The sequence below is a fragment of the Magallana gigas genome, chromosome 2, assembly GCF_963853765.1.
Source record: "Magallana gigas chromosome 2, xbMagGiga1.1, whole genome shotgun sequence".
In the NCBI taxonomy this organism is placed as follows: domain Eukaryota; kingdom Metazoa; phylum Mollusca; class Bivalvia; order Ostreida; family Ostreidae; genus Magallana; species Magallana gigas.
The window spans coordinates 51,679,588-51,701,316 of NC_088854.1; the positions used below are offsets into that span (position 1 = coordinate 51,679,588).

General features: G+C 33.1%; 2 protein-coding genes and 1 long non-coding RNA gene across 5 annotated transcripts in view; 1 reads left to right on the plus strand and 2 right to left on the minus strand.

The window, feature by feature from the left end:
• The window catches only part of LOC105318323 (protein phosphatase methylesterase 1), a 36,732-nt gene extending 15,198 nt beyond the window's left edge, over nt 1–21,534 (minus strand). The window contains exons 1-16 of one of the 2 annotated variants that reach the window (XM_066077141.1): nt 21,411–21,534; nt 19,850–19,952; nt 19,506–19,598; nt 19,237–19,294; nt 19,028–19,079; nt 18,836–18,904; nt 18,499–18,584; nt 17,881–17,971; nt 17,484–17,549; nt 16,992–17,196; nt 16,842–16,905; nt 15,272–15,337; nt 14,917–14,961; nt 14,547–14,611; nt 14,219–14,286; nt 13,049–13,097 (exon numbers count right to left, since the gene is read on the minus strand). In XM_066077141.1, the coding sequence (XP_065933213.1) occupies nt 13,079–13,097; nt 14,219–14,286; nt 14,547–14,611; nt 14,917–14,961; nt 15,272–15,337; nt 16,842–16,905; nt 16,992–17,196; nt 17,484–17,549; nt 17,881–17,971; nt 18,499–18,584; nt 18,836–18,904; nt 19,028–19,079; nt 19,237–19,294; nt 19,506–19,598; nt 19,850–19,952; nt 21,411–21,484 (1,224 nt within the window). In that variant the 5' untranslated portion in view covers nt 21,485–21,534 and the 3' untranslated portion in view covers nt 13,049–13,078. Of the gene's footprint in view, nt 1–12,751; nt 13,098–14,218; nt 14,287–14,546; nt 14,612–14,916; nt 14,962–15,271; nt 15,338–16,841; nt 16,906–16,991; nt 17,197–17,483; nt 17,550–17,880; nt 17,972–18,498; nt 18,585–18,835; nt 18,905–19,027; nt 19,080–19,236; nt 19,295–19,505; nt 19,599–19,849; nt 19,953–21,410 lie in introns of those variants that run through there. The other variant, XM_011415369.4, reaches the window with a different exon arrangement.
• Nucleotides 856–10,354, minus strand: LOC105318324 (pre-mRNA 3'-end-processing factor FIP1). 2 transcript variants are annotated; one of them, XM_011415370.4, is made up of 16 exons: nt 10,210–10,354; nt 9,581–9,620; nt 8,500–8,560; nt 6,761–6,867; nt 6,537–6,586; nt 6,297–6,437; nt 6,087–6,196; nt 5,618–5,654; nt 5,310–5,451; nt 4,937–5,049; nt 4,608–4,664; nt 4,111–4,237; nt 2,291–2,362; nt 1,928–1,993; nt 1,701–1,832; nt 856–1,045 (listed from the first exon to the last, which is right to left on the minus strand). In XM_011415370.4, exons 1-16 carry the CDS (start codon nt 10,280–10,282, stop codon nt 928–930), a joined length of 1,446 nt encoding a protein of 481 aa, XP_011413672.1. In that variant the 5' UTR covers nt 10,283–10,354; the 3' UTR covers nt 856–927. The 2 variants fall into 2 exon arrangements, with proteins under 2 accessions (XP_011413672.1, XP_011413673.1); XM_011415371.4 differs by lacking the exon at nt 1,928–1,993 and having other exon boundaries at nt 10,210–10,353.
• On the plus strand, nt 10,361–12,596 carry LOC117681704 (uncharacterized). Its single transcript, XR_004596297.2, has 2 exons — nt 10,361–11,023; nt 11,947–12,596. It is a non-coding gene; the product is annotated as an uncharacterized lncRNA (long non-coding RNA).
• Nucleotides 21,535–21,729: the final 195 nt, after the last annotated feature.

The following is a 21,729-nucleotide window of genomic DNA, read 5'->3' on the forward strand; positions in this document are numbered from 1 at the left end:
TATAAATTTTTGTCCTAAAAAATGAAGGAAACAATTTGCCAATCTAATTAAAATTAGATCCTTGACGCTCTCATATTTGATATGTCGCTGACAGCGACATATCAAATACGAGAGCGTTAAGGATCTAATTTTAATTAGATTGACAATTTGTTAAAAAATTATCTGTTGCTACATCCCTTAAAATGTATTGAATTTTGTTTAATTTAGCAAGCTAAAACCCAGTTATCCGTTTTCAGTGACATGGCAAATTCTTGGGCAAAGATAGAGTACTTTTCCATTTTCTCGTTCATCAGATTACGCTGTCAAAAATAAATTACGTTTTCTCTTTTTGCTTATCATTTTTATGCACTTGTCTTGAATTACCTTCTTGAAGTTTTGTCCGACAAGGTGAAAATGAGACAGAATACTTAGCATATGAATACTGCGAGGATTAACTTTACAAACTGATTTAATTCCCTCTGAATAAACAGCATTTATATACTATATTGCAATCGAGAAAAGCGTCCTTTAAAAAAAGTCATAAAATTCCACAGCAAAGTTATACTATTAGAACAATCGTTAACAAAGAAAAAACTGCTGAATCAGATATTTTTTAAGGAGTAAGGAATCTTTCATTGAGTATTATGAGGTATTTAATATGCTCGTGTTGTAAATAAATCTAATAAAAGCTAGCCTTTCAGGCTTTATGATGGATTTGTTTCCTTTCATATAATCATGCAAACCCCCCATTCACCCCTACAGTTCGTCACTTGGGTTGTATTGAACTACCGGTATACAAAGTTAATTCGACATTGGAAAATGTAAATATTTGTGAAAAAGTTTCTACTTTTAAGAAAAAAGAAACACAAGACAATATTTATAGTGATGACAATGAGCAGTTTTAATGACAATGTTGAAATAATTGGGAAAAGAGAATAAAATGAATTTCTAATCGACTTTGCTGGTGGATTCAGATCCTGTGTTCCCAGAATCCTCATCCTTGTCCCGCCGGGAACGCTTGCTTTTCTTGTGCTTAGACCTACTAGACTCATCCTCTTTGTCCTTTCTACAATGTACAACAAATAAGAATGGTTATTGTGGGCAGATTTAATATTTACAATATCTAATTATTTACCAAGTTACGCTTGTTCTTGTGCGCAGGTGGATTGAGTTGGTGAACACTTTCTTTACTTTTCTATTGGCCGTTGTTCCCATTGGCTAGTATTATCGAATCAGATCATTTCTATTATTATAAATCCCGGTTACTTTTGATTTTGTTTCACTGTGGGTCCGGCGATTTTGTACACCAACACCTCGCACAAGGTATTTATTGTATTAATTTATATAACATAACTTTTCTTAGTATCTACATAAAGTAAACTAAGATTATAATAAAGTTTAAAGCTTTATTTAAACCGTAACGAATTATTGTGTATAAATTGTATATATATTTATATGTGTTTATATTTATTTACAGAATCACCTTTTTGTACATATAAAACATCCTGAACACAGAACCGTGTCTTTATTATTTACTCGGTCACATTATCATAGGTTTATAGAGTTGTCCTTATTGGCTTGCTGATTATGGGTAAATTAGTGTTTAAAACAGGTACATGTATTAAACCATTCAAAGCAAAACATTATGTGAATGACATTCATGAATGGAGTAGAATGTAAATCAGAATAGAGTAGAATATAAATCACTAGCCGGGAGTTACCTGCGTGACTTGTGTTTGTCATCTCTGTGTCGTCTGTCCCTATCTCGGTCCCGATCCCTATCTCGCTCTCTGGATCTGTCCCTATCCCGATCACGAGATCTCTCTGTATCTCTGTCTCTTCTATAAGAATCCCTAGATTAAAACAAAAAAGCAAATCCTTTGTCAGTTCTTCCCTTTATCTAGAAAGTGCTTTTGAGATAGAATACCATATGCTGTAGAAACACCACCTGTCTCTGTCGTAACGGCTACTCCGAGACGAATCACGGTATCTGTAATCACGCTCGCTGCCCGAACTAGAAAAATTTTAAAATATGGGACATTAGTAAGAAGAAGAAATACTTAATTTCAAGCAAACTATACAAGATAAGAAAAGAATGGATTTCCAGTTCTGAACTTTTAATGTTCTTTCTTTGTTATTCCCCTCACCGCCACAACTAGGAAAGGTAATAAATTACATTAAGGAAGCAAAAATTGAAAAGCGTGATAACTGATTTCATAAATATACAATATAAGTATACAGTATAAACATATACAATACACATTCGTAGGACTAGCTTATGATTTGACACCCAGCATAAGATTGTATTTACCTGCTGAACTCAGACTCAGATCTGGCTGGACTTCTATCTCTTCCAACATACTCTCTCCAATAAGCCTCCGTTCTGAAATTAGAAAATTTCATAGGCAATTAATAAAGTCTTCCTGGCCACAGCTTAATCAAGTCCTTCATGTTTCTGGCACATGGCAAGATACAATTAGAATGACTTAAGAAGTTTATATCAAATGAATATTAACAAATACATGTACATGTATAGATCAATGAAAATGAATGTAAAGATATCTCACCTGTAAGTGGGCAGTAACTGATCTTTCAAAACAAACTCTCAATTTAATATTTTTTTTTAACTTATTTACTTTCAGTATAAAAGGAAAAAAAGGTGATAAGTATTTCATTTGATTTTGGTTTTTTTAAATATACTTTATACAGGGTTATTTTTGCCCTGTGTAAGTTTTAACCGTCTACACTTGCAAACAGTTTCACCCTGACTTGAATTCACCCATGAAGACAATGTTGTGTTTAAAGGGAGATAATTTGAAGGATATATCCCTGTATACAGTAACAACAATGTATTTTTCCAATATGCAGAAGCTACCTTAAAGGCATATATAACAACTAAACAGCCAACATCACTTTGAGGGTAGGTCTATTTAATCTTAATAGTCCCCAAGAATCATAATTCCAACAATGTAATAATCAACAAATACTTTAATAGACAGTGAATATAATTTGTTCTGATATCTGGTGACAGGAAAAGGGATATAACTCTAAAAAGAATCTATAATTCAAGTCAAGGGTCAATGGGACTGTATTCTAGTCATAGTTATCTGTACAATGAGAAGGGAAAATGCAACCAGTGGAGTAATGAAAATGCTTTCTAGTGATAATCAATGAATTACCTGTCCTGTGTATTACCGGTGAAGTACTGTGTCTGACATGTTTTATAGATAATTACCTGTCCTGTGTATTACTGGTGAAGTACTTTGTCTGACATGTTTTATGGATAATTACCTGTCCTGTGTATTACCGGTGAAGTACTGTGTCTGACACGTTTTATACATAATTACCTGTCCTGTGTATTACCGGTGAAGTACTGTGTCTGACATGTTTTATGGATAATTACCTGTCCTGTGTATTACTGGTGAAGTACTGTGTCTGACATGTTTTATGGATAATTACCTGTCCTGTATATTACTGGTGAAGTACTGTGTCTGACATGTTTTATGGATAATAACCTGTCCTGTATATTACTGGTGAAGTACTGTGTCTGACATGTTTTATGGATAATTACCTGTCCTGTATATTACTGGTGAAGTACTATGTCTGACATGTTTTATGGATAATTACCTGTCCTGTATATTACTGGTGAAGTACTTTGTCTGACATGTTTTATACATAATTACCTGTCCTGTATATTACTGGTGAAGTACTGTGTCTGACATGTTTTATAGATAATTACCTGTCCTGTGTATTACTGGTGAAGTACTGTGTCTGACATGTTTTATACATAATTACCTGTCCCGTGTATTACTGGTGAAGTACTGTGTCTGACACGTTTTATACATAATTACCTGTCCTGTATATTACTGGTGAAGTACTGTGTCTGACACGTTTTAGAGATAATTACCTGTCCTGTGTATTACCGGTGAAGTACTGTGTCTGACATGTTTTATACATAATTACCTGTCCTGTGTATTACTGGTGAAGTACTTTGTCTGACATGTTTTATACATAATTACCTGTCTTGTGTATTACTGGTGAAGTACTGTGTCTGACACGTTTTATACATAATTACCTGTCCCGTGTATTACTGGTGAAGTACTGTGTCTGACATGTTTTATGGATAATTACCTGTCCCATGAGGAGGAATGTGGGTCTGGGTAAGATGTTGGGTAGGACGTATGCTGATTGTCGTAACTAAAGGGGGGTCGGTCATCGTAACGTGTACTTGAGGGTTGTCCAGGCGGAGGAAAGAATGCTGATAATAGACATAGGAACCTAGTTAGGCATGTTTACTAATATTGATCATCCGCAATATGCCTACTTCCATAACAAGACAAAGCCCGAAAGAAACATTTAACCCTTAAATACTGTCCACTGAAAAGAATGCTAAATACTTTAAAGAATAAAAAACAAAATATCTATTTATACAGGTACATGTAATATAGGTAACCTTTAGAATGCATTTGTATTCTAACAAGAAGTTCAATCTATGAAAAAATTTGAACAGTTTCAAAGTACACTGTAAATTCACTTACAAAACCAAGTATTAAAGATTGTAAGAAATTTTTTTTCAGATAGCAAAATAAATGGTCCTTGACAAATTGTAAACAACAAGTTGTACTTACGATCAAAATCTGGAAAGCCGGGAGGAGGGATTCCTGGGATACCAGGTGGAGGAACTCCTGCAGAACATCATTGAATAGGGGCATTATTGTCATCAAATAGGGGCATTATTGTTATCAAATAAGGGCATCATTATAAAAAAAATAGGGACATAATTATCACCAAACAGGGGCACCATTATCATCACAATAGGGGCATCAATATTATCAAATAGGGACAAAATTCTTATCAAATACAAGCATCATCATCATAATTAAAAGATGGTTCAAACTTTACATGAATCATTGTATAACTTCTACATCAGAAGCATTTATGAACAACATGTACTTACCAGGTGGCACTGCCATTCCAGGGGGAGGAACCCCTGGTGGGGGCATTCCTGGAGGTGGCACACTGAAGTCCATACCAGGGGGTGGGTGAGAAGGAATGGCACTTTGGTATTTCCTGTAAGATATTTTTATAGAACTGATCAAGTAAAAACCTGTAATACGGTATATTATATGCATTGTTTGTTGCAATTATAACTGGTTGGTTGCAAAATGAAAACTGAAATGAACAAATGACCATTGAAGAAAAATGGTATGTTGTCAGGTTGAAAATTTAGGATATTCAAAGGTTATTCAAAGAGCTTAAATAAATGCTAGGAACAGTGAATAAATGTACAAAAATACAACAGGGGCAGTAGAAGACAAAAGATAGACTACCCTGCCACTTGAATGGGTTCTCCCTCGGGTCTCCGTGAGTCACGAGCTGTTCCACCGATCACGTCAATGGTGCCCGAGGTTTTTCTAGGTATGGTCACAATGGCTTTTCTACCCGACAAAACAGGGACATTCTGTGGGGTCTCTGTTAAAAAAGAATTACAAAGAGTGATTTTGACTTGTTACAAATCTTACATAAATGTAATAAAATGATTTTAGGACATTAGATATCTGAAGTAACCTACATCACATCATATACACGTACTTGTTTAATTTTTATATACCTGTACATTGAGTTATTTTACACTAACCTGTTATATCTTTCTTTATTCCTGAGGAACTGTGTGTCTATAACATAAAACAATTGTGTACATGTATATATTTTATTGTTAGTAAATACTTTTGGTACAAAAAATTCTAAGTGAAAAGTCTCTTTTAGGTTTCTTTTGTCTTACTGTTTAACCATCACTTCTTCTTTTTTTTATTGTTGTTGATCAAGAAAAAAAATTGTTAATCTCTTTTCTCACTTCTTTTAATAAGTTGGGTTTTTTTCAATTGCTATAATTAATACATGTACAAGTTCTGTCCACGACTTTAACTGTATAATCACCAAAGTTAGGTAAAAACTAAATCATGAAGAAATGTGAGATAGCAATTATGTAACACAACAACAACAAATATATATGCACAATAGTTATAATTGAATAACATTGATATATATTTTCAGGGAAAAATCAATATCAAATGGTTTACAGTTCCATATGGAGATATAACTCTTACATATGTTCTGGAGCCCTGGTTTTCACCCCTTAGTCGTCTCTGCTTTTCACAATACTGCTGCCATGTGTCTTCATTAAAACCGTAATTAAAGTAGTCTGTGATATCAGCACCTAGAAAACATTATAAAAATTGTGTGACTCAAGTGTCTGATGTGAGTTATATTAAATATTGAGTCAAAACTAATCTATAAGTCCATATACTGGTACTAACCAGGTTTTCTCCAGGGTTTTTCATCTGACTGCAAAGTTTCCAGGTCAAAGTCATACGCAGGGATTCCATTTATAGACCCAACAGCCTCTATATCGACCCCCTTCTGAGCCCCAGCAGTCGTGCCTCCTTTGCCAGCAGTTCCTAAATGGGTAAAGATCAGATATCAATACCAAAATGATTCTCAGTCAGAAATACTTAAAGGACATTCACAGAATGTTAACAGAATGATTGTGTCCAGACCTGTGCCAGCTTTTTGATAGCCTGGAGCCTTGAATAGATTTCTTGAGCCACTGAAAAAGACAGAGCATAATCTAATTAATAGAGATTGAGAACAAAATTATTTTTATGCAAACATTTTTCAAAATTGCTCATAAATTTGCATAGAATATGACACTATGCTGTACAATCAGGTAATAATATTATATTGAGTGCTTTATCAGTGGATCATCATACTAATTACATACTCTCCCAATGGAAAGGCCTGGATGTCACCGATAGTAACCTGTACATCATCGTCTGAGTCATCGTCATCATCATCATTTCCTTTGTCTTGGGATTCTTCTTCACCACTCTACATAGTCATAAAATGAAATTAAAATATTATGCATTTGGTGCTTCACAACTCCAAAATAACTTTATGAAGTTAAAAAAAATGAAATACCCGTAGAAGGTAGACTAGTATAATTTTGTACCCTTGGCACTATCTTGTTTGAACTTTTCCTTTCAAAATATTTACCACTCACATATTTTCAAAAACATTTACCAATATATACTGGGTACTGCTTATTATCGTCACAAACTTTTTTTGTTTTTGTTTACCCCTAGATCATATACCTGGTACTAAATGTATTCACATTTCTTTGTACATGTATATTGTAACACATTTAATATAGCAAAGACCAAATTTCAAAGGAAAAGAGATCGAATAGTATGTATAATAACTGAAAGACATTTTGCCATATCTGTTTGACAACTTCAATCATATGGTGCAAATCAAAATATTACTGAATTTTTAATTGAAAAAAATTGTTATTCACTAATCATTCAATTGAAATATTTATTTCTGGAAGTGACTTTCCCAAGTCTTCAATTTGCCTGCTGCCAATGAGGGCGAAAACAAAATGTGGGCAAATATTTCCCAATATGTATACAGTACTCATTAATCATTCAATAGAAAAACTTATTTCTAAGAGTAACATTCCCTAGTGTGACTTACCAATTCTCCAGGGTGACTTACCAATTCTCCAGTGTGACTTACCAATTCTCCAGTGTGACTTACCAATTCTCCAATATGACTTACCAATTCATCAGTGTGACTTACCAATGCTCCAGTGTGACTTACCAATTTTCCAGGGTGACTTACCAATTCTCCAGGGTGACTTACCAATTCTCCAGTGTGACTTACCAATTCTCCAATGTGACTTACCAATTCATCAGTGTGACTTACCAATGCTCCAGTGTGACTTACCAATTTTCCAGGGTGACTTACCAATTCTCCAGTGTGACTTACCAATTCTCCAGGGTGACTTACCAATTCTCCAGTGTGACTTACCAATTCTCCAGTGTGACTTACCAATTCTCCAATGTGACTTACCAATTCATCAGTGTGACTTACCAATTCTCCAGGGTGACTTACCAATTCTCCAGGGTGACTTACCAATTCTCCAGTGTGACTTACCAATTCTCCAATGTGACTTACCAATTCATCAGTGTGACTTACCAATTCTCCAGGGTGACTTACCAATTCTCCAGGGTGACTTACCAATTCTCCAGTGTGACTTACCAATTCTCCAGTGTGACTTACCAATTCTCCAGGGTGACTTACCAATTCATCAGTGTGACTTACCAATTCTCCAGTGTGACTTACCAATTCTCCAGTGTGACTTACCAATTCTCCAGTGTGACCTACCAATTCTCCAGTGTGACTTACCAATTCATCAGTGTGACTTACCAATTCTCCAGGGTGACTTACCAATTCTCCAGGGTGACTTACCAATTCTCCAAAGTGACTTACCAATTCTCCAGTGTGACTTACCAATTCATCAGTGTGACTTACCAATTCTCCAGGGTGACTTACCAATTCTCCAGGGTGACTTACCAATTCTCCAATGTGACTTACCAATTCTCCAGTGTGACTTACCAATTCTCCAGGGTGACTTACCAATTCATCAGTGTGACTTACCAATTCTCCAGTGTGACTTACCAATTCTCCGGCCTCTCGGTCGTCCTTTTTATTTTCTTTGGTGTCATTGCCATTGCTTTCACTAACATTAAGATAAAATCCATATTTCAGAATGAACAAATATGTAACAATGATAAATCAAACTGTACCCTAACAATTTTTTTTAAACAACTCAGGAATTCTCTTTTTTAAATAACAAAGATGTTCATCTTTCTTCCATTTCTTCAATTTTGGACCTTAGTTAATCTTAATTTCTTATATAGCCAATGAAAACATAATGAGTCCTCATACCCTGAATCTTGCCTTGTGAGAGACTAACAATAGCTCTATTTCTAGTGGATGATTTGACAAAAATTTAAGAATTGATTGAATGCATGAATCATTATTCACAATCATTCAATTACCAGTAACCTCTTAATTTGTTTGGCTGACATAAGTAAATTCACAATCAACAAGACTGTCTTAAAGAACCTGTTCTTCTATTGGGAGAAAAATATTTTGGCTTAAAGTCTTTCTCTGATGCTTACATATAACTTTTAGTTATAAACCTCGATGGGGAATAACAGCAGAGTGATGCTATATTGAAGGCTTCCTTATAAGGTGCTGTCACGCGATGCAATTATTCATCTGATTTTCTCATCCTATGCATGAGTCCAGAAAGATTTTCCAGTTTGGGTGGGGGGGGTTGAATTAACGGTTTTTTGAGTTTGCCAGAAGGAGGAAGGGGGCCTAGAACAAATTTTTGGAAATTTTATAATGGAATTTAAAGAATCTGAATTTTGCAAGGGAGTCTTGACTCCCCTTCCCCCTCTCTAGATCTGTGCATGCAGCCGAATAGCTTTTGACTACAATCCTATCCCCTTAGTCAAAAGTAAAGTCTAAAAGTAAGAATCATGACGTCACAATGACTTTATCTCGTATGACAAAAATACTGAACAGGTTTTCTTAATCGAAGAATGATTGAAATAATGCATGGTGTGACCGCACCTTAATAACTCAAATGTGTCACTCATTAAAATAAAAGCTGGTAACAAAATCATTAATGCATAATAATGAATGTTACAAGTTTGCTCAAGATTTGTCATTTAAAAAAAAAACATACCCAGTTGCTTCCTGAGCTTTATCCTTCTCTTTGTTCTCATCTACAAGCGAAACAGAATATTTCACGATATGTTATCTTATTGCAAAAATGAGGACCATGGTGCTTTAATTTTTAACGTATTCTCTGCATAAATTCAGCCGCGCTGAATATTTGGACTGACACCTTATAGCTTCACCAATTTGATGTTTAGCCATAACGTTATAAATTATCAGTTTATAATATCCAGCCAAGTCGAACATGTCTACGGCAAGAAATCAAAGTGTTTGAAGTTACAGTCCATTTACACCCTAGGGCACAGCTCCTTAATTTTACGGAGCAAATGGTTTCAAGAATGTTACAGCACATGTTTGCTGTAAAAATTGTCAACTATAGCACAGGAGTCGGCGATTTTATCAATTTACGCTCACGAAGCTCACTGGTAGGATTTTTGCCTGTTTCTCATTTATTTTCCAGAAATTGATAAAATCGCCGACTCCTGTGACTATAGCACCCAGCCGAATTTCAAAGAGAATGCGTCAGTCCAAATATCCAGCCAAGCTGAATATCTACAGAGATTAACTTTAAACAATGATATTTGATTCATTGCTTAAAACAAAATAAGTTTACTGTTTAAAAAATTACATTCTTACCACCATACAGCCATGTCTCATCATCTTCAGCAGGTGTGGAAGCCGGAGCACTGCTTTGCACTTCAGTCGCCATATTTGTTTGGCGTTATTTTCGCAAATAAATAACGATCTTAGATTGAGAGTACATTGCATATGAATAAATAAACAAATTCTTTCTAGGCTTTAAACAATTGCAGAACCGTGTTAAAAATGATCGCAATACACTTAAAATATTTTGAAAAAAAAGTTCGAAACTACTGCCTGAATATGCCCTGTTTGATCTACTTTCACTTTACCGGACAACGCGATGTCACATTTACACCTTAGAAGAAATTTCATATTTATTCTTCGGAACCTTAGTTTTAGACAGTCTGGTGGTTTCAATGCACATTTTGGTAAAGACAAATACTGTACTTTCAATCAAGATTCATGTTTCCTTGGGAAATTGGGGAATTCTTTTTCAACGTCGTTGACAACATACTCGGATTTTGTGACGGAATTACCGGTAGAGAATCTTAAAAAAATGAAATTGTTTGATGATACCGACGAAGTTGTTGATAACGAAATAAGCCGTATTGACGCAAGAAAGGAGGCAAGGAAGAGGAAAATGAAGCTGGCAATCTTAACAGATCCAAAGACCAACAACCCTATTGCTTTTAAACTGATGACTCCAGATCAGTTCAAAATATACACCACAGGAAAGACAACGAAGGAGTTTAAAATAAAAACTGGGTGTAGTGATCATGATCTTCAAAGAACTATTGATAAAATTGAAAAAGTACTGCAGAAGGGTCACCCAATAACATTAAAAATCGGAATTAAAAAATATGAAACGGTAGGTTAAATACTTTAAATACAGTAAAACTTGGTTATATCAGAAATGCTTATAATGAATTGATGCTTACAGCGAAGTGATTTTCATTCCCAGAGACTTTATAACATGTTTTAAACTTGACGGATATAATGAATTACACTTATAAAGAAGTAAAAACACTCATCCCTGGCACTTCATTATAAGCGTGCTTTACTGTAATTTAATGTTAACTTAACAAGAATATACCAAGACCTGTATAGTTAGGTCTTATAGGATTAGTGTTTGCTAGGCTGCTTACATAACATAACATCATCAAAGGTGCAGTTTTTTTGTATTTGGTGTTATAAAATTGCAGATACAAGTATTTCTGAATCAGTCAAACTCAACCAATTTAGAAAACCACCCTGTGCCAAAGCCTTGAGCTTGGATCCATGGTGGTTCTATTCTGCAAAAATGGCTCAAGTTTATATTTACCAATATATAGTAAAACAGGCCTACACACCAAGTTTTAATGAATACAGTAATATGCTTTCAGCCAAATTACAAGTAATTTCATTCCTTCTAATCTAAAAATGTAATGAAGATTGAAATACATGTGGATAAGGGAAATTTCAACCTGAATTTTCCCATAGAGTTACAAAACTGCAGAGTGCTGTTCTACTGTAATTGCCAATATTGGGCTAAATCTCAGTTTAAAGCTTTTAAGTGAAATTGGTATAAATGCAGAAAAAAAAATTCAAAGATTAAGAACAAAGATAAGGTCATGGAGCAATAGTTTTATAACAAAGTTGGCTCATATCAATTGGGGGTTTTTAAATGACCTTGAGCCTCCTTGTTCATTGATCTAATAGTCGAACTTACCAGGTATACATTTTTATTTGTTACCATCTACACTATGTTATGCAATTAAATTATGCCACTATGTGCTTTTTTTTCTTTTTAAGGATGAAACTTTAAAGGGTCAAATGGAATCAAACCTAAGGGACACCTTCAGACGGATGGGATATGAAATTGGTCACACCAGTTCAAATTTTATTTCTATCAAACCAAAAAACACATAGATCTTGTTACATTTTTATATTTAATTATTTATTAACAAATAAAATATTTATACCCAACAAGAATAATTATTTTTGATTAATAGAAAATAATAAAAAAAAATTGTTAGTATTTTTGTGAAAAAAGTCAGAATATTTTAGATCAGAGAGGAAAAACAAATAATATTATCATATTATTGACATTTATATCATCTCCATTTTAATTTTGATCAATGAAAAAAAATTGATTTGATTGGCAAGAGTATGTTACATTATTGCTGGAACATTTCACTTAATATCTCTGCATTCTAAAACTTCTGTTCACTTCAGCATTTCTGAATTCACACTGTTGTCCAAAATACATGTAAATTTGATCTCTTCTATAAGATCTTTCATTTCATAGTATTGTATGCAAGCTTATTTTCAACCTGTTGTTCCAACCATGTTGGAAAGATACAGATTATACGGTCTGTAGGACGTTCACCCTTGATACAAATTGTGTATGGCAAGGGGAAGAACTCCAAACAAGGTCAATGGTTTAGAGATTATCAATGGTTTATTACGGTGAAAAATAAAGTGGCTGCAAATAAAATTTGGTTGTAACAGCTAGCACATTTTTTTTCATCCCATTTGTTCATATGTGTACATATACCTGTATTACATGCTTGTAGGCAAATATCGGTTTAAAATAAAAGTAACCAACAAACAAACGTAACATTGACATATTCGTAAGTTCATTTTAAAAACAAACAAAAGGCATATTAACTGACAATACTGACATGACTTGTTCATGTTATGGTGTGTATGTAACAAGAAAAGTTTTTTCAGGTAATTATTTTTAATGTTCCCGGTATAGAGTAAGCACCACAATTTATCTCGGTCCTCATGCTGGATGGACTGACTATAGGGTTCCACCAGAGTACCATTAATTCACTGCGACACTGGCATCCAATAGTCACACCTTGGTTGAAGATCACAATTCTAAGTAGTACAACCTGTTAATTTTGTGTGGTGTTTCTGGTTTCTCAGTCTATTGCCTTCAACAACCTGGAAAACTCCTGAAATATACAGCAGAAAAGAAAAATAATATTTTGATTGAAGGGTAAAATTTCAAAGATATCAACTTGATAAAAGTACATATATTGTCTCCTTCAAAAATGTTTAAACATTGAAGATAAAATACTTAAGATCATATACACCCCATTTTGATACTGGCTGCTAAATTTGGAAAAATAAGCAACATTAATTTTGGGGATAATTAATAAGATCACAATACATGCATTTTAATGCAAATTCTACTACAGTTATTGCCTAGATCAAAGAGATGCCGTGGACATTATTCTCTGATATACCACGAACGTCATCAGTAAATTATCAGATCAGAAATACCTCTTTGTCTCGCACTGATCATGAAAGTACAACTTCAAACTGTAAAAAGTTTTAAAACCATATCAATTTCACGTGTTAGTTCCAGTCAAAACGATGTGTATTGCTTCAAATGTTTATTTTTAAGAGATCAATGCGGCTGTTCCTAGGACCTCCCTACCACATTTTCACTGTGTGTTTTTACATAAAATATATAAGGTGTAGTAGTAATATTGCCCTTAAAATATTAGGAATATGATTCAAAGATATAATATAAATAAGTGAAGAATATTAAAAATCCAAAGAAAAATTCTGTCGTCTGCATGTGATTCCTTTGATCGATTCACATGTAAACATTACTAACAAAACCGGTAGGGTTACACGGAACACTCACTGCCGTCAAAATGACCTAACGCCTCGGCTTTTATATTTCAAAACAACATTTCTCAACCTTCGAGGTTATTCTGCAACAATCATGAAAACTCGTACTTTATTTCTTAATTGAACCATCTTATTTTGGAATTCTAGGTTTTTGTTAAATTTAAATAGAACTTTCTGTTGAGCAATACACAGGAAAACAAGCAGCAAGTTTTGTTATTGTATATCGACATATAATGTACATGTATGCGCTTATGGACAAGGATAATTGATGAAATTTTCATGTTCATGTTGGAATGTACCTTTCTGAAATTGGGACAAAGGCATTTCAGCAGCTGATGCTTTGGAGAATCTAGAGCCTAAGAATGCCCCTTACCAGTACCGGGATATGAATATGAACATACTGAACTATGGAAATAATGAAAAGATCAGTTACCTGTGGAAATCTGCTGTAGGTTCAGCAACTTTGAATCTCACTAAATATGTTGCCAGAACTTCAGCAACCTATAAAATATCGAGCAAATTTAAACCTCTAAACAGTTTCTTCGGTTACGAAGCTTATTTTTCAAATGTGAAAACCTCAAGTAAAATGCTTAAATTTTTTTATATGTACTTCTTTAAACAACAAGATAATATTTCAAAAGAGATGTTTTAACAAACAGATTTATGAAATAAACCTGGTGTAACAATCAAGTTTAATTTTGCTGTTCACAAATATCATGAAAGCAAATAGTAATAAACACAGTATATATATTTGTTCTGACCCGCTCTGGGGAGTCCTCATGCACTGCATGACCACACTGTGGAAGGACCTGCATCTGGAATTTCCCTGTTTAAAATATAAATGTCTTGTTAGTGTACTGTAAACTGGGAAATTTCCAAACCAAGTAATGACCAAATTATATATCCTAAATATATTTTTTTTTTCTTAACTAATACATAACTACTGGTACACAGACTGTAGTAGAAATAGTTACTACAAGTATGTGCATGGTCTTCTCTTTGGATTCATGCAATCATTAACACACAGGCTAAAATATTTACTGTGTATGACATCCAAACACATTGTGACATTAAGTTTACGATCAAATGGAAGACTTATTTACTGCAAGTTTTAAGGATATAGAAAATTACCTTGCATCTGTCCTATTGTTAAATCTTTGTCTAATCTATCTACACCTGAAATATACATGCAAGCATTTATACACTGAAAATAAAAACCATGAGTATATATTCATGTTTTCATATTATTTGCTAAGATGTCAATTTTTTTATTTGTATATATGCCAAATTCTTCAGTTTACATATTAATGAACAATTTTTATGAATATATATAACTATTGAATAAATAATTGAAAGAAAGAATACTGGTATTTGAAAAATACGTTTAACTACATGAACATTATTTTGTTGTTGAAAATACAAGTCTCTTTTGAAGTTTCCACTGAAATTAAAAAATTATGAAACCACATAAAGTAAAAAGTCAAACCTGCAAGTAACAACATCTTAGGAACCTCACAAGACAGGAATTTATTTGACAACCCTTCAAACCATCCTGAAAACGAATACATGTATCTTTATAGATTTTAAGAAGGCAATTCTACACAAAAAAAACTACTTGTATATAACACTCATGATATTTTCTGTTCTACAGTACATAAATTATTTAAGGCTGCCCAAAGTTAAATCTACATTTAACATCACCATCAAAATACAAAAACCTCCAAGGAAGGGTGATAAAATTATAGCATACAAAAGAACTGCGAACGCTAACGCCCGTTTCCCACTTACATTTTTAATTTACATCCAAATATTTCGGAATTTCTGTCAGATATTCAAAAACTAAGTTTTCTACTAAAATGCATAATCAAATCCTTATCAATTTATATCAAAATAAAATTTGTAATCAAATTAATTATCTTTAAACAAAAGTTTTGCTGACGCGGGGTCTCAAAAAAATTTCATTGATATCGGTCTCTATGAGTGAGGAAAATATTTTTTAGCGGCCAATATGTACATAAAAACTTAATAATAACATATTTACCATATCTATTAAAGTAAAATTTCATTTTAATTCATATCTGTTAAATATATTTCGAAAATTTACAAAGCAAAATTCCTTTTTTGGAATGCATTTCGGTCTGTAGACATATGTTCCCCCCCGTGAAACAACAAACCCTTTGGTAAAAATATGCTAAATAACAATAATTGAATTCCCTCAAAAGGAATTTTTGCTTCACGGGGGGGAAAGATGTTTTAAAAAACATTTCCGTTCTCCGTTATTTTCTATAATGAAATGAGCTTTTAACCCAAAATACAAAGTTATCTCTCTTTGTTTGACCAAATCATTTATATTTAATGAAAATATACATAAATGTTTACATTACAATAAAAAAATAACTTTGATTAGACAACTTTCAAAAAATGACTTTTAGTTAAGTGGCTAGACAATGCTATCATTCGCAGTCCTTTTCAAACAATTGATTTCTATTCATTTACATTAATGCGAATACAGTTCGCATATTCAAGCCACTTGTAGACTAACTGTTTAATGATCTTTTCTTTTTAGTTATAAAGACAGCCCAATTAAATAAACGAAATATACTGTAATCCATAATGTGCCCTTAACATTTTGTATTTCTATGAATTGGAGGAGTTTTAAAGTTGCAAAAGTAAAGTCAAACACGAAAAGATAAAACTGTAAATATGGGTTTGTTTGATTTTTTTAAATGAAAAAATTTCCTAAACTTAGATGCAAGGGTGGCATTAAACATGGAATTAACTTTGAACAGCCTAACAACATCCAAAGGATCAGATCACTAAAGTTGACAGGTGCGTATCATTAGATTACAGTACATGCAAAGTGTCACGCCACACCAAGCAACCCATCGTGATCTGGTACTTTGGATCAAAGAAATAAAAAATTGTAATATGCAGTGGATATTTATGAAACAATATCTAAAATTTAATACATGTGTATAAAAAATGTAATCAACATTGTGTGCCATCATTTCTCACTAGAAAAAGGCAGTTCAGTTTTATGAGAGTAATTTGCATACCTCTCCAAAAAGGTTCTGATTTTCCTAAATCTATTCTCCATGTGTAATGATGACCATCTTCTGTCTAGGATTAGTGATAAAAAGTTTTATTACAAGGAAATTGCATATGTACACAGTAACACTACAAATACCAATATGATAGGTCACTACCGAGCTGACAGGAGCAGGGGCTTTGAATTCTGCCTTGTCTGATGGAGAAGCACTGGTCACTTTCTCCTCTACAGGTTTACTCTTGCTGTCTTTAGCACTGCTTTCTTCCTCCTCTTCCTCTATAATTGTGCTTGTTCCCCCTGAATGGGTGCTTGCTTCAATCTGGTGTTCTAACTCAGCTGTTGCAGTTTCCTCAGTGTCTACTCTTTAAAAATACAACAAATGTAAATGCATATTTAATATTGTTTTAATAATTTTTTAACTACTATTTAAGGGTGTGTATAATTTAAAAGCTATTCTCGAAACTCTCATAATTTGTCACACGTAATCAATTATATGTACCATATAAAAGAAAAGCAAATTTGGAATCTTTGTATTAAACTCATTCTAAAATTGTACAATGTATTTCCTTGTTTTTGTTGTTAGGTTCGTTTCTTGTATCTTATGTGATTATTTTTCTTTAAGTTTTGAGTTAGTGTTATAATGAATCACCTCTTGAGTTGTCCCACCATGGAGACTCTCGCTGATTCCAGATTCCTGACTTGTCCACTCCTTACACTGAAACACCAGAGTGGAAAATATGATATTACCCTTGAAATTTTTCAAATTTTAAAGTAATTACATGTATGATATAAATTTTCTATACAAGTCAGTACCAGTGGTTGGATTGTGAATTCAAATACAAAACAATCTTTTACTCAGTGGCCCCGACTGCTCATTTTAGTGATTGAAATTTAGTACGTTATGCAACAATGATAATATCCCTCAAAGGCTTTATCCATGGGATTCTTAAAGCAGACTTCCTATCATTATGATTGAACATTTACTGCTGTGAAAACTTTGACATAATGGGATCAATTCACATGTGCACTTGCACTTTTAAACGTACCACCACTCGATCCCTTGCTCCAGGGATTTAAAGATGCTTGGTCTTCCTTTTAAAAATGACTGCATACTACTAAGAGCATCCATTGCTGTACCTAGGAATGAGAATTACAAACAATTTTTTGTGAACTGGCATCTTAAAATGCTTTCAGAGCTACAACAACATATGTTGGTACTGAGGCCGGTGTCATTAAAATTAGGGAAATAAGCAACAATTCTGATACTGATAGTAGAAAATTACATGTACTATGCATTATTTAAAAACTCATCCTATTTTGAGTTTCTAGTGTTTTGGTATAAATTGTTTTTAGTTTTGTCACACACAAAAACAGGAGTACATGTAACAAGTTTATATATTATTTATATCTACATATTCTATGATTTCACTTACCGGTATATTTGTTGAATACCAGTTTATTTTTCATGGATTCCATTGTTCAGTTGATCCACAAATTTAAATGTTCATTTTATTTAAAAGGGTATAGATAGATTGAAAAATTACCATTCTATTTGGGGAAAAGGGTACAGCTGTACCTTTTTTAAAAATTAGGACAAGGGCCTTACAACAGCCTTGACAATTGGTAATCGAGGGCCAAGGCTTTTTACTTGACAGCACACTTACCCTCTACAACATCTATTACGATCAATCCAATCAGAGAAGGGACTAAATGTCTAATGGCTGCGTGTACTGCTATGGCACCTCCCATGCTGTAGGAGTAAACATACATAACAGTCAGTGTAAGGGTAATTCATACATGTATTAGAACAATGATTGTGTTGAAGAATAAAAAAAGGCATTATATTACAATATATATAATACTAGAAAATAACTTTTTTAAATGAGTTACGCTATTATATCAGCTGAAATATTTTTCTTGGTCATGCTTAAGAATCTTTTTCATAAATCAATCATCTAGAATGGTAATCTTCTAGCAAACTTTTACTACAGCAAGACTTACCTATGCCCCACAAGAATGATGGGAGGGGGTTCATCTCCATACATTTCTTTTATGATGTTTCCAACATCACTACAAAGAAAGAAAGACTCCTGTCCTAGTGATTTTTCTTTAAAAATGTCCAATAAAGAAGTTTTCACTTAATTCGGTATCAGATAAGAATATAAATCATATCATTATTCACAATCTCTGTACCTCGACAGTCTCTCTGCTGATAAATCTTGGTTGTTTGAGGTTGATGAGTCACCTAAAGCATTTCAAGGCAATATGTTGAGTTGTTGAGACTAATTAAATAATCAGCTTTATATTCCTTTTAGAAGGATAAATGACAATATTTTTCTTTTAAACTTCATGAGAACTTTCAAAACCAGAACAAATTAGAAATATTCCTAAAATCACCTCACCATGCCCTCTCAGGTCTACAGCTGCACATCGACAAGTGACCAACCCAGACAAAATGGACTATAAACAGAAAAAAAGGAGTTATTCCCCTTTTACAAATGAATGTATCTTTTGACAGGGAAAAGGCAAAATTCATATAATTACTCGTACAATTTTCAATATTGATTAATTTCATTGCTGACGATTTGTAAATGGTTATTTTTTAGTATATAATTGATTAAAAATGTTGTTAAATATGAATTGATACCATTACTTATTGTTGATAACTCACAGAAACCAGGGACCAGCTGAGAGCTGAAAATCCCCCTCCATGGAGGAAGAAGAGAACAGGTCCTGTGCTGCCGCACTCGTACACGCGAAAGGTCTGGTTGATGTGTCAAGGAAATTATCAACTCATTTGTTGCATTGATCAAATATATCAATAAAGCTATATAAATCAAATTCATTACAATGGTAATACATTGTATTTGATTGTACTAAGTAAAATTTAACTACAAAACTTTTCCTCTCAGACTATACAGATAAGGTATCCTTAGATATGTATGTTTACTAATTACACTCTGTCATATCCTTCAACAGAACTTTTTGTCAACATTTAAGCTATGTGTAGGATACATCTGAATCTCCGCATTTGACATCATGCATTCGCTCAAAGTATTTGTCCCAATGGATAGGAGTGTAATCTCTTTTTCTGATGAGAGGTCTTTTTGCTGGTCCACTGCAAAATTGAAAAGATATCTTCATATATGAACTAACTTGCCTTTTCTACCCAATCCACTCCTCCTGATTTCTGGTCAAATCTAACCTGTCAAATAACCTTCATTTACATTTTAAAAACTAATGTATACAGTATATATACTTTCCAGAAGTATAGTCTTTTGAAACCAATCTCCACTTATTCATGATAACATGCTTTATTAATTTTAATCGAAATGGAAAGATATATTAATGTTTTCGAAGAAGTCAACTGCAGTTGTCATTACGGTAACTCATTTAACCAAATAAACAAATACACATTACCGGTAGGCAATAGGGATGATACAATGCAGTGTTCGTTCAATTTGGTTTAATCTTTATTCAAAATACTATTGTTTGGGGTTTTTTTCTTTAGTTAGCTCAAAGCAATTCAACTAAATTGAGGAACTTAAATAATTTATTACCATATAATAGAGGATGTATCTTAAAAGAGATATAACGTAATTTCATGATAAGTTACATCTTTAACAATAATTATACCAGGCACAGTGAATATATATAGCTGCAGAAATGAAACAAGCTGTCTTCTTTACCTTCAAACCTTCAATTTTTTTTTATTTTGAAATGTTCCTAGCTATATTCTTGCCAGTCCCAGAGACATAAATAACAGAGATTGGCAACTCCGCCATTAGCGTGTTTTGTTCTTGAAAAATAGTACGGGACCAACCTTACTTTGAGAACTACATTTTAGTAAACTCAGATAATGATCTTAAACCAAAAGCATATTGTTTTAATGAAAAGTGCTCATAGGTTTTAGCCATTTTTGAGACAAAAAATTGAAAAATAAGATTATTATATAGAAAATATATTGGCCAGCTATATCTTATCTTATCTTATTTCGATATAATTGTTTATTAGAAAGATATACTAATTTAAACTGGGAACACATTACAAAAGGGACAGCAGGAGTTCGCGAGATTTCGATCAGTGGCCAATCTCTGTTATAATTTATGTCTCTGCCAGTCCTTAATCTCCCATTATAAAGATTGCAATGATTTTGGTATTAAATTAGCATGCAGTGTATATGTAGAATAATTCAATCGGAAATCCTGAGAAATGCACACTAAGCACAGTACCATGAAGATTTGAATAAAAAGTAAGATATAAATCCAACAAGAATGAATGGACATTTCATATATCATTGTATAGAGCCCATGAAATAAATGAGATAAATATTAATTAAATGTTAACTTTTGCTTAATCAAAAGCATCTAAACCATAAATTAAAACATGACAAATACGGTTTCTATCAATAAATATATTTACACTTGAATAAATTTATGTATTTTTTTGTTTTTGGAATTTTAAAAAACTGTTTATTAGATAAAAATCTCATAATTTGTCACGCTTTTGCAAATATTTTTTATCTCAGCACCATGCTTCACAGTATAACTTTTGTATCAGAAATCAACAAAGTTACCCGAGTCCATGTGGAGGTAAGGGTGGTAATCCCCCTAATTTGGCTTTTAGTGCTTGTCTTTCCAAGGCTGACATTTTGTTCGGATATATTTGATTTCAGAAAGTTAATAAATAGATATTTTAAAGCTATCTGCTTAAAATAACAAATATAAACAATATGGTTTTTGTTTCTCAAACTCAATTAATTTTGGTAATATCTTATTACAGATTTATTTTGAGATGATATCGAAATGAATCGTTTTCCCCATAGAACAGATTACGATTTCCGTTAATATCAGCATCCAATATTTTTGTTAAGTAACAATTTTTTCTCTTTTTCA

What these genes read in the sequence shown, in the direction of transcription:
- LOC105318324 (XM_011415370.4), bottom strand. Translation starts at nt 10,282, where the DNA reads ATGGCGACTGAAGTGCAAAGCAGTGCTCCGGCTTCCACACCTGCTGAA. An exon ending in AATAAAGAAAGATATAACAG is followed by an intron (nt 5,452 to 5,617) that starts GTTAGTGTAAAA and finishes CTTTTTTAACAG; the next exon opens with AGACCCCACAGAATGTCCCT. An exon ending in AGCCGTTACGACAGAGACAG is followed by an intron (nt 1,833 to 1,927) that starts GTGGTGTTTCTA and finishes GTTTTAATCTAG; the next exon opens with GGATTCTTATAGAAGAGACA.